This window comes from Lepidothrix coronata, unplaced genomic scaffold (assembly GCF_001604755.1).
Source record: "Lepidothrix coronata isolate B3197 unplaced genomic scaffold, Lepidothrix_coronata-1.0 Scaffold52, whole genome shotgun sequence".
NCBI classification, from domain to species: domain Eukaryota; kingdom Metazoa; phylum Chordata; class Aves; order Passeriformes; family Pipridae; genus Lepidothrix; species Lepidothrix coronata.
In genome coordinates, this window is record NW_016690232.1 from 5,019,783 (window position 1) to 5,032,722 (window position 12,940).

The 12,940-nt window shown below is 51.4% G+C and overlaps 1 protein-coding gene across 1 annotated transcript in view; it reads right to left on the reverse strand.

Annotated features, from left to right (window-relative positions):
* Positions 1 to 12,940, reverse strand: part of PAPPA2 (pappalysin 2) — an 88,662-nt gene that overhangs the window by 20,368 nt on the left and 55,354 nt on the right. The window contains exons 16-19 of the mRNA XM_017815651.1: positions 11,727 to 11,898; positions 9,263 to 9,437; positions 6,730 to 6,943; positions 220 to 388 (exon numbers count right to left, since the gene is read on the reverse strand). Coding sequence (XP_017671140.1) covers positions 220 to 388; positions 6,730 to 6,943; positions 9,263 to 9,437; positions 11,727 to 11,898 — 730 coding nt within the window. The remainder of the gene's footprint in view (positions 1 to 219; positions 389 to 6,729; positions 6,944 to 9,262; positions 9,438 to 11,726; positions 11,899 to 12,940) is intronic.

A 12,940-nucleotide genomic window follows, 5' to 3' on the forward strand; every position in this document is an offset into this window, starting at 1 on the left:
CAGGAGCAGAAGAGCATTCCCAGGAAGTGGCGTACCCTGTGCCACGGCTGGTAGCCAGCAAGGAAAACTTTGGGCTTACAGGGCACCTGCTCATCGCTGGTACAAGGGAATTTGGCCTTTGGGATGGTCAAGCAGCTGCAGGGCCCAGGGAGCCCTGTGTTTTCCAGGTGCTCTGTAACATAAGGTGTGGCTGATCTCTGCCTCTCCCCAGACACTCACCTGCTGTCCCTGTGGCTCACAGCTGAGCACACACTGGCTGTCCAGCTCAAAGCCCTGGGTGCAGTTGTACATGCCCTCAAAGACGGGAGGTGGGGGCTCACACACCACGGGGACGCAGCGACCCTCTTCCCACTGCCCGCTCTCCAGGCACTGGACTTTCAGGAACTTCCTGGGGAAACACAGACATGGGCTTCAGCACCACAAACACACACCACCCGGGCTGTACCAGGCATCCACAGATGTCAGGAGCAGCCTGAAGACTTTGCTGCTGGATAACGATCAGACCTGCCATGTGTGGGGCTTTCCTTCACCAAACCACATCTCACCACAGGCAAGTCCTTCCAAAGGGGCAGTCCACACTTAACAAGGACCTTTTCTTCTCCTTATTGAGGGGATTGCACTGATCTAGGAGTGCTGGACGCTTTTCCCTTGCACTCACCACCCCATTGCTCCCAGCTTCTCGTGGTGCCCCTAAACCATTCCTCTCTGCCTGGCAGCCCCTCTGGGTCCTGGGCTGCTTTGTCCCACAGCCAGTAGCTACATACTTTGCTGGATGGAGTTTGCCTCCACCAATAAATCCTCTGGCCTGTGCCCAGCTACTCCTGAGGCTCTTCTTTGTACTCCAGCCAGACCTGTCAATCCCGCTCTCGCCGAGGGGCTGCCGTACCACAGCAGACCAATACCATCCCGTGCTGCTAAAACAGCCCAGGCACGAACTACTTGCCAAGAAAAGAAAGAAAGAAAAAGTCCAGGAGTGGAGCCCACCCGCTTTCCAGCCTCCCTTCCTTGGCAGCGAGAGAGACACCACATCTTTTACACAGAGGCATCAAAACCGGTGAGGCATTGGGCTGGCCAGGGAATGCTCTTCCAGCAGAGAACATGTCAGCGCCCTGATGGGCTTTACCTGAGCCAGAGCCCATTGCTCCATCCTTAATGAGGCTTTTCCCCCACTCCTGTCCTTCTTTACTAGACAGCCTGCTCCAGCTGCCAGCCCCTGCCCTCTCTCACCCTAGGTGCCAGCAGGCTGGGCTCCAGGCGCCGTGTTACGGAGCTTATAGCGTGCCACAGGTATGTGGAGCGGGGTAACTGGGTTAGAGAAACACCTGGGGGGAAGAATTAAATTGCCCCTTGTTTCAAGAGGCAGCAGACAGTGTGTGGGGCCACCCATGTGCCTCCCAACACACGGTGCAGGGTCACACAGCCTGGAGCAGCACCTGCACCCCTCTGTCAGGCCTGAGGCAGGAGCTGGTACCCATCCCCATCACACTTCTGCTGGGAATTCCTGGATGTGAAATTTTTGAGCTTTTTGAAGCACTCTCCTATCTTAAAATATTTGCAGCTCCCTTCTGCCTTCAGGAATTAGGGATCTGTTTTTCCTGAAGAGTATATAAAGTGATGGGGGGTTCCTGCTGAGGTGAATGTGGGGTCCAGCAGGTAACACAGAGGCAGGCAAGGTAGGGAATGGGATGCAGCAAGTCCACTGTCAAAGCTCTGCACAAATCTTCCCACCAGCCCACGCCAGAAACAAGGATGGCTGTGGTTTGAGCACCTGAGCAGTGAGGGGTGCTGCAATGTCACCCTGACAGCAGGAGCCTTGAATTGACTAAGGAAACTGCAACTACATAGTGTTTTAGAAGGCTGGTGAGGAGGAGTAAGTCTGGATCCCAGCGCAGGCATCTGTGGTTTTACTCCATTCCTAATTTAACTTTCTTTGCTTGCCCTTTCCATGGGGATCACTGTCACTGCCTTTCAAAGATGTCCCCATCAGACCTTACCTCCTCCCAAACCTGATTGAATGCTTTGCTCTGCCCAACTTGAAACATGAGCAAAAGGACATGCCAAGAGGTACTAATCCATGTGGGATGTCCAAGCCTTTAAGTAGCATTTTCTCCTTCTTGAACTTCCTGGTACTCAGGGTGTTATCCAGCTGTACGACTTGCAAGGGGTAAATCACTGGGGGTTATGGAGATAGGAGCAAACAGGTGGTGTGAAGTCTCACTGCAACAAGTGATGCCTTGGGTGCTAAGCAAACTCCTTGACAAACCAGGAGCATCCCAGCCACACGCTATTTCTCACTCCCCCACTGGCCACTGGGGTATAACTGATGAAGCCACTGCACCTCCCTGTTGCTCTCCAAATCATGGTAGAGGCTCTTTGCCCGGGAAGACCTGAGCAGAAGGGCTAAGCACAAGAGGAGACGCGGTGGGAGCCGCAGTTTGCACAGGTGCAGGCCGTGGTTTGCAGCCCCATCATCCTCACCGGGGCTCCTCGTTCTGATGTGGGGCTGGAGTGACCCAGCACTGAGCACAGCCTCTCACACCTCTCCATGACCTGCACCCCCCTAGACCACCTTGCTGTGGAGGCTCACCCCACCCCCAGCATCCGTGCAGGGACTTCAAACACGGCTGGCCTGGGCTGACCCCGGGGCAGATGGCGGCATGTGGGTATTGCCACACCTATGAAGTGAGCAGTTCACAGAAAAAGGGAAGGCAGAGGCTTCTAAAAAAAAAGTATGTATGTAAATACACACAACTTCATAGGAGCTTGAAATTTCCAGCCCACCCCCCTCCCCCAGCTTCTTCTGATCTGGGTTAGCGGCATTGCTTGAGGATTAACAAGGAAGCAGGAAAATTGGAGTCAATGCTTCACCCTCCAACCAGACACCTACTTTGTAGAGGAGGCAGGGAAGGCATCTGAGGCCAGTGAGGGCTGTATCTGAGGTGAAGGCATGAGTGCTCACCCAGCTCCAGGAGCTGTGCATGCAGGAGCCTGGCAGGGATCCAGCCATCTCCTGAGGCAGCCAGCTTTGGGGGGACTAGATTTTCTGTACAGGAGTGGTGATAAATGAGCCTAAAACCTCCTCTCCCATGGCAGGAGACTGACATCCTCAAAAAGAATAGAGGGGACAGAGGGAGATTTGTTTGTAAATTGAAAGAAAGATACACCAGGTTGTAGGACCCTCCAGTGCTGTGCTTCAAACAGCCTGGGCAACCTGGACTGTAAATCTTCATTGGAGACCTTAGAGGTGGAAGTAACAAGGGAGCCCAGATGACAGCCTGTGTTTTCTTTACCTGGCTCCCACACCTGTGCAGGTGTTTGCCTTCTGTTTGGAAGGGGCCAGACGTGGGTAGAGACAGTGAGTGGCCCGTGCCTTTGTGCCTCCCACAGATGTGCCTAGTGCTCTGCTAAACTGGGATGCATTTGGATCAGGCTGTCCTGCTTGGCCTGCTCTGAACTTTGTTTTGTGCTAACTCCTTCCAGTCCCATTTTCTCCTCCACATTCGCCCGCCTCCTCTTCCTCTTTCCTGGTCTCTGTAGTCTTTGAAAAGGGAGAGAAGGCAAAGAGGCTGACACCTCCATGAAAGCTCATCAGGGGGCTGTGCTCCATTGATCTCTGGTCAAAATGCAGGCTGAGACTTTAAAAGCTGCCTGAAAAGACCTGGGTGCCAGATTCTTCTTTGCCTCATTCCCTCAAGCTAGAAGAAGAGGTTCAACCCTTCACAAAGGCAGCTTTGAGATGCCCAGTTCTCTTCTCTGCAGGGAATTATCCCACAATGGGCAAGTGAAATAAGCCCTCTGCAGGGTCTGACCTTTTTGGTCCCCAAATTGAGACCATGCTCTCAGCATTAAAGTGCTCCTCTAAAGGATCTCCTAGACATTATCATAGAATCATGGAATTGTTGTGGGATGGAAGGAACCTTAAAGATCATCTTATTCCAACCCTCCTGCTACAGACAGGGGCACCTTCCACTGGGCCAGGTTACTCCAAATCCCATCCAACCTGGCTTTGTCTATTCCTGTTGGAGATCTGCTTCTCATGGCACTTCATGGTGGAAGAAACAGCGAGGAGCACTGAGGGAGTGATGGCCATTTTCCCCAAAGTACCTGACCCCTGACTTTCAGGCCAACACTTTTCAATGCTGCAGCTGTGGGTGATGCCAAACATTTCTCCCTGACAGTTCATGTCTTTATGTGATCCATGAGGTGGGTTGCTGCCTTTGAACAGATCCTGCCTAAATACAAAGAGCTCCCATCACAAAGCACAAATGCATACGTTAAGTTCCCCTTGTTACCCTTACTTTGGGATTAGAAGTGAAATATTTTGGCAGCTGGAAACCTGCCTGTCACGTGGCTTCTCCAGGCTGAAAACATATTTCCTTTAGTCAAAGAATCTTTACCCTTCATGTCCGCATTGCCAGTTAGATGATGCTGCCAGCAGAAAGGCAGCAAATCTCTGTCAGGATCTTGATTACACAACCAGTATTTCCTCAAGGATCTCTTGTTGACAAGCAGTGATTTCCCGGGGGCCTTTCCTCACCCAGGTTAATAGAGAAAAGCATATTCTCTGAGACAACAGATATTTCTCTGTCCCCTTGCTCTTCCACTTATGCTATGGGAAGTGAACTTCAACTATGATCTCATCACCTTCTAAGCATCCCTACTGCTTCTCCAGTAAAATTCAACTAACAAAACAGAAGTGAGGGAATTGCATGAACATCTGTGTCCAAGATCATCTTGGCTTGGACAGAGACAGCTGGATCCCACCCATGATTCAGGCCTGCAAAAGGTGGGCACTGTAGTGCTACCACATGAGAAGCAAAGAGAAGAATAATTCAAAGGCAGTTTGACTATATTTCCAAGGCTGAGCTAGGTAGTGGGCATGAGGCATCTTCACTATCAGTCATGGATCATGCCTGACTTCTGTTCAATTTATAGTACACAGAGTCTGCCTTCCCCGTGCCCATCAACACCTGTATGGCACTAAATCCTTTACCACGGCTCATGTTTGCTGGGTTGATGGACAACAGGGAGTCAATAGATCAAGAATTCAGTTTTCTGAACCCAGAAGGACAGCAGAAGTCCCTAAAACCTGATGTCCCAGTCATCAGCTCAGCCCCTGCTTGCACACTGGGAACCTGCACCCCACCAGTGCCAGTCACTTGCAGAGCTTTCCATCACCTCACATTTTGCAAAACTGGCCTGATCAAAGAAAGAAACTTCTCACTCTGGCAGCTTCCATCCTCTCCCTGCCAGGGCTGAGACACCAGAAGGATTTCCAGCAATCCAGCAGCTGATTGGCCCAGTTACTGGCTAGTAGCTACTACACCATGCCAAGGGGTTTGTACTCGTGCTGAGCGTACATGCAGAGCTCCAGATGAGACCGTACAATGACATTTACACTTCCAAGAAGAGGTTTTTGCTTGGGATTAGGCCACTCACATAGGAGTTAGTCTGCACGATAAGAAAGCAGTTTATGTGGTTTTTGTATTCCACCATCAGAGATGTCAGATGAAATAGCAGCAACAATAATAATAATAATAACAGCAAATGTGAAAATGCGATGTCAACAAGCAATGCTATGAAATTGCAAACCACTTCACATAGTTTTCCTTGACTTGTCTCACAAGCTGCTCAGACCCATAGGGAACCTAATCACACATCAGAGGAGCCCCAGGATCTCCCAGAGGACATCCTTTTTACCAGCAGTTGCTGCAGCAGGACAGAGGTGGCCTAACTTTGCAAGCTCAGTCAATCTGTTTGCACGTCCAGTGCCTGAAGTGCCACAGGCATGCAAGCTGCTCTGCAGTTTGCAAAGCAGTCCATGTGATCACAGCCATAATCATCATTTGCTCAGCTCCCCTTGGCCCAAGAAATGCTCCTAACACTGTGAAAAGCTGTTTACAGAAACCACTTCCTTCATTACAAGGCAAGAAATTTGGCAACTGCTTCCCACTGCACAACAACCCTACCCCAGAGCAAAGTAGAGATGAAGTCTGCATCCAATTAAAACTGGAAGGGGGCATTAAACAATTAGCACATAATTACCTGATCTGGGCTAGAATCAAGACTCTGGGGAGGACCCAGCCAGTGCCAGGGAATCTTTAGTGACCAAACCCAGTGGGGACTTCGGCTGGAGGCGTCGCAGACAAAATGCTGCTTTACCCCCCAGTGTCGCGATATTGGCTGAGCAGGGCTAGTGAACCACCAGGAATTTTTCCCCAAAGCATCGGGAAGAATCTTCTCCCATTGAAATGCCAGTGCTAGAGATTAAATTTAGCCAAGAGGCGCAAGGGGGTAAAATGTTAACCCTGACAAAAGGCAGCCATTCGTTCTTACAGTGCCTTGTTCTATATTTCATCACTTTTAGGAAAGACAGAAGCTCTAGGAATCTTCTCGCATCTTCCTACATCTAATTACCTGGGAGTCTGCAAACACTTAATTTGGTGCTTGATTTTTCACCGAGTGACAAATACGTTGGAGGTGCACAGGAAAATTTGCATGTTTTGGGTTAAAGCACTTAACATACACAACAAGATTACACCTTGTTCACCTAAGCCAAGGAATGCCTCTTGTATTTCAAGAAATCTGTATGATCAGAGCAAGACGCTCTGCCTTCTACCTATCAATTCAGCTCTTCAGGACTGTCAGTGCACCATCACCTCTGCTCCTTGCTCACACTGGGAGAAGAGGAGGAAGGAGAGAGTGGTAACAGACCTGCCACAGACTTACCTCTTGGGCTTGTCCACCGCGTTCTCAGCCACGTGGTATCCAGGCTTGCACTTGTAGCGACAGACCGAGCCCACGTCGTGGTTCCCCTGCAGGCACCGAGGGACCAGGAGCTTGGCATTGGCCACGGCGGGCGGCGCGTCGCACTCCAGCTTGCAGTAGGCCTCGGGCAGCGACCAGAGACCGTCCTCCAGGCAGGTCAGCCACTCGTTTGTTCCTGACCCCAAAAAGAGAAGCAGTGTGTTGAGGTCACAGCTGAGCCAGGGATGGAGTCCTGCTGAGGAGAGCTCAGAGCAACCAGCAGAAGCCCTCCTTAGAGCATAAACTGGCACCAAAGGAGGCAAGAAACGTGAAGGCCATGGACTTCATTGTCTGCTTGGTCCAGTTGTGGCAGAAAATACTTGAATGCAGACAGAAGTAGGGAAGGGCCAATGTCTAGGGGATGGAGAAAGGATCTTGGTTCTGCAAAGCTCCCCAGAACTTTCCCTTAAACTTCCCCTCTCTGCCTTAGGTAGCCATCTGTGGGCCAGGGGCTTTTGTGTAGGACACCTATCTGTCATACTTACTTCAGCCCGCCTTCATTCTCCCCAACTTCATTCTCCCAAGCTTTTTGCAGCTTGTCCTTCCTCCCTTATCAAGCTGTAACATGTGCAGTGCAAGGTCACGGAACAGTTTGTGTTGGAAAGGACCTTTAAAGGCCATCTAGTCCAACACCTCCTGCTATGGGTAGGGACACCCTCTACTAGATCAGGTAGCTCAGAGCCCCATCCAACCTCACTTTGAATGTTTCCATGGATGGGGCATCCACCACCTGTCTCAGCAACCTGAGAGTCAGGAAGATGGAAAGTTCCAGGAGGACAGGCATGGGAGGCTTCACTGGTGTGACTGGGAATTCAAACCATCCATTATTAAAGATTTCAGTTGAGTGTTACAGACCAACTCTTTGTTGTTGCTGGTAGACCCAGCTAGATGGGTGGCCAAAAATGCACAGATGCCTGCAGGAAGTGTCCAGGACTGCATCACCCACATGGTGTGGATGATGGATGGCTCCCTGGGAACTGCTGAGCAAGAGGAAAAGATGGACTGGAGTAAATGGGACTCTTCCTACTGAGAGGTTTGGATCAGCAAGTTCCTGGTGCAGCCAGGCTGCTCCACAGTCCCTTCAAACATCACTTTCTTTTCACAGGATCACTGCTTTTGGACTGGAAGCAAGACCATATCTCCACTCAGTGCTTTTGTTCCTGACAGGTCAGGTCATCCCCCACCTCCCAGTGCCACACAGCCATGTCATCCTTTCCTTGCCTATTCTTAGCATTTATTAGCCTTGAGAGCCCATAAGGACGTGAGCCTTCGGGGAGAACAAGCATCGAGCACGTCCCTGCCTGGGCAGCTCAGCTGGACCTCTAAGAGTTTACCCACATGGCTCAGCAGCCTTGGCAAAGCACCTCCAGCTATCCTGCTGGAAGGGTGCTCCACTGAGGGGATGCCTTCCCACCGAGGGAGCCCATGGAAAACTTCCCAGTGACTTCAGTGGGAACAAGAGGCGGCTGTGAGTGAAAGATCAGATTAAAGCTCTGCCCTCAGCTGACCCACCCAAGGCAGCAGGCATCGGTTCATGCAGAATTTGGGCTGTTTAGATGCTGATGCTACCCTTTGATCAGCTCATTCTGGGGATCTGCCACCATCCTCTCTGTCATGAAATGAGACCTTAATTCCCTGCAGTTTTCGCTCCTTAGATTTAACTTTTTTTTTTTTTAAAAGTAAATGATTCTCATACGTTTCGGCTATAAATGTCTCCATAAAATAGGGCACACATTAAAATGATTTGTTGTATGTGATTGTTCAGAGCAAAGGCGTTGGTGGAAACTCACAAAGTCCCAATGCTTGAAGCTGTCAAGGCAATTACTCCCGAAATCCCATCCAGCTCAGCCCTTGCACAGACAGGAACAGTAGCTCTCTTTCTCCAGCCTGGCTTAAAAACATTCCTGCGGCTATCGATGGAGTCGGCAGAATGAAAGCCAGGCCATGGTGTGTCTGGGGCACTGCTGTGTGTCTGGGTGGTGAACATCTCCCAGACTGCTCTGCAGCTGTGGGCATCAGTCTCTATGGCTTTATACAGCCCCAGGCCCCCTGAACCACAGGCTTCCCCACAGCCACCAGGCACCCAGCCACTTCTGGCTCTCTGAAGTCCTCTCTGTCTGTCCACACTGGCCGCCTGCATGTTTCTTGTCTCCCTCATCCCAATAATACTTGAGGCTGCTGGGCCTCACCAGCTATCAGGAGAAGACATTGCAACACCCTGAGGTGGATGGATAAGGGCTGCCAGCCAGGGGATGGGAGTCAGAGGGAATTATCCCCACACCGTGGTGTCTTTGCTCGAGGGGGATGGACACCCACCATTTCGGGAAGTAAGAGCCCACCTGGCTGGCAGAAGCCAGGATAAATGGGAAATTCCAGTGGTCTGAACAACTTGGGATAGGCATGGAAAGGTGGCATGAAAAAGGGTGGTTAAATCTCTCAGCACTCCAGACCGTACCTTGAAGCTTGGCTGGGTGGATGCAGGAGAAGGAGCATCTCTGCAGGTAGGTGGTCCCCATGGGGCAGGAGAACTCAGCATAGTACACGTGGGACTGGTCAGGGACACCGCAGTCGATGGGGTCACAAGTCACAGATCTGTCCCACCGTCCGGAGCTGCACATCAGCACCACCTCCTGCAGCAGAAAAAGCAAAGCTCCATCCAAAGTTCCTGCAAGGGAACTTTAATCTACTGGTGTGCCATTGCAGCAGAAAGGTGCAACACAGGTTTCAGGACAAAGAGAGCTCTCTAGCATTTTTCTTCCACCATTGTGCCCTTTCTCCCCACTCTGGACACTGAGTCACAAAGGCCTTACCTGTTCACAGGGTGGCACGTGGGGTGTGAAAGCAGCAAATGGCCCTTGGGGTAACCCTCCAGTCACTGTGCATTGTCTGAGCAGTGCCAGAGCATAATAAGGGAAAAAGGAAAGTCCCTTCAAGATACACTCCAACTTCCTGAGTTAAGTTATTCCCAGCTCTGTGCGCTGCAATTTTCTCCCCTAAAAGATCAAGTCTTGCTTCAGCTGTTGTCAGGCAGCTCTTCTGTTGATTGTTTTTCCCTAAGTGCACCAATTCCCTCATGCCTCAGCCCACAGACCTCACTGAAATCGTAAAACCTCATTTACCAATCCTAATTAAACAGCCCTTACACAGATGGGGGACTGCATGAGAACATAAACCCCCGTGGCCCCACCACTAAACATGGTCAAAATGTGCTACCAACTTCATCAAAACTGGGTGGTGGACGATGGTTTGTCGTGAGCAACCTGATCTAGTGGAAGGTGTCCCTAGCCATGAGGAGAGGGTTGGGCTGGGTGATCTTTTAAAGGTCCCTTCCAACCACATCTATTGATTTCCACGCTCAGACTGCTCACCCCAATCCACCAGCCCTCAGCCAGGGGCCAAGGATCAAAGAGGTGTGTTCCTGATGTCCCTTCACTTGCTGAGCACAACCACGCTGCTCGTACAGTCAAACATGTGACCTGTCCTCCCTCTCAGCATGTTTTTATTGAACCTGGATGTGGTGGCTCTCAAGGACATCCCCAAACTTGAGTCTGGTCCTCTGGAGTGTGCAGCAGGATAATAGTGTAGCTGAATGAGGCGGAAGAGGATGCTCAGAAGAAGAGCTGCGTGCATTTTCCCAAAATGCCTTGAGATGAGTAAGGTCACAGCCAGACCAGTAACATCACTGGAGGGCTCAGGGCAAGGCATTTGCAAGCTGCCATCTGCTGTGACAGCCACATGGTGAAGCTCTGTTCAGAAGTTTCCCATCTCGTTGCCAAACATAGGAAAACTGTCACCCAAGGCAGATTTATTTTGTGCGGTTTCATTTCAGAGAATGGGAACATTTTGTTTTCCCTGGGCATGCCTCGGCCCACAGAGCCGTGTGACCATGTAATTAATAACCTCCCAGTGACCAGGGGCTGAGCAGGGCATCCCCAGCTGCCCTACTGCACTTTCCAGTGCCCACCTCTCCTCTGGCCAATGCCAATGGCCAGAGCATGGGGAACGTGCCTACCAGGAGTCACAAGCACTTGCAGATCTCCACGGAGAGGAAAGGCCCTCCCTGCTAAGATGGCCCAACTCACCTGCATCTGTCCACACCCCACACGAGTTCACGCTCTCACTCAGTCTGGCATGGGAACCACCTCAACCCTGGAGACTCGAGTTCCCCTCCTGGAACATCCTAAGGACAGGACATGCTGTGCCTACAGCCCTGCCAAGGTGACTGCCCGGATCCAAGGCAGCTCAGCTCCCAAGGACACATCAGTCCCAGGTCTCCTCTGTCAACAGCTAAGAGCTGTGCGGGCGTGTGGCTTTCCAGAGGCATCCCCTAGCCTTCTGGAAAGTGGGACAAAGTCTTTCATGGTGACCTCTGTGCTGCCCCACTGGCATGGGCAGCATTCCTGCAATGCAACACAAAGGAAAAAAAAGCTCTCCGTGCTCTCAGCTGCCGCTAAATATAGTTGCTCTGCAATGACTTCATTTTTTCCTGAGCCATTAACTTCAGCTTTAAGAGAGAAAACATCCCAGGGATGTTTAACCCTCCCAGCGATGCCCAATGGAGAACAGGAATGCCTACCTCTCCCTCTGCAGGGAGTGCATCACCCTGGCTTGGGACATCCCCTGCAGTGCCTTTCAGCCTGGCAGGGCTGTGGTCTGCAGACAGCACTAGGCTGGGAGAAGTAGGACTGCAGAAAGGGAAGGAGGTGGATCTCCAGAGCAGGACCACCAGCCATGAGCCCAGAGCTCCAGCACCGGAGCAACACTAGGCTGGGATTTATTGGAAAAGCAGTGAGGAGGTTGGAGCTGGAGGAACAAGGTGTTCTGGGGTCACTCCTACTGCTGCAGGGTGGTTAAATCTTTCTTAACTAGGTTGTGGTCCAACAGGCCATGAGGTCGCCCCCACCTGAGGGTCCACTCACCTGGTTGAGGCCCAAGCTCTTCCCATTGCTGGAGCGGGGGACAAAGCCCCTCTGGCAGGTGACAGTGCACTCCATGTGCCCCGGGCCATCCGATGTGCAGTTCAGGGTGGCAGTGTGAGCAAGCAGAGGCTGTGTGCAGCTTCCTGACCCCACACAGGCACCGTGGGCACAGCTGTGGAGGAGAAGAGAGAAGGAATCAATGAGTGGGTCTTCAGCAAGGAAGGGCTCTCTCCAGGTGGCCCCTGCATGGAACACCCAGCAGGTCGCAGATTCCTGGAGATGCACACCTATCCCTCAGCCCCAGCTTCTTCCAGGCTTGAAGTCTCCTTATAATGGTGCCAGGAGGGTACTTTTTCCCAGCTCTGCCTTGGCTGGACCTCATCCCAACCCCATTTCACACCTTCCCAGCAACCATTGTGTTCTTTCAAGTGGATGAAAGGAGGCACAGCTCAACAACATTCCAAAATCCATGCTGCCTGGCGAGGCTACTCCAGCTCCTCTGCTCCAGGGTGTGCAGGCTGCGTGGGACAGAGCCTGCATACAGCCTGGCACCAAAGGGCCTCATTGCAGGAGGACCAAGAGAACAAAAAGAGAGAGGTGACAAAGAGAGGGGAAGCAGGATGTATATTTTTGTATGAGTTTCGAATCCACACCTCAATTTCAGTCAGCCTTAGTACAGGATAAGACAAAACTTGCAGAAACAGATGGTCAGGAAGAAAAAGATGAAGAGGCCTTTTTAAACCCTTTGCTGATAGAAGGGTGTTGGGTATGTCAAACTATGTATTAGACATCAGAGAATCCACAGAGGATTCTCCAACTGTGAGGAAAAGTTTAGCTGGAGAAGAAACTCTTGCAGATATTAGGGAACCATCCATGAGAGACTCTTCAGATGACGTGCAGTCCCCCTTCATGTCCACACAGCTACAACCACAGCTTGTGATGGAAGGGAGAAGCTGGACATGCAATTGGCCCTTCCACCCCACTCTTGTCACTTCCCCACTCTGCTGTGATGGTCTTCAGCATCTCTGCTCTTTCCACAGGCCCACACAGCATTTCAAGCCTGTGCATGCTGATGTCAGACTTTTTGGGATTAAGACCTTCCCGGCATGCACCTGGTCGAGCACTACAGACTCACCCGGGGCCACTAAGGTGAGACATAGCTAAAAGGAGGAGTAACCTCCCCAGGGCACCACTGCAAGCTACAAGAGGTCACA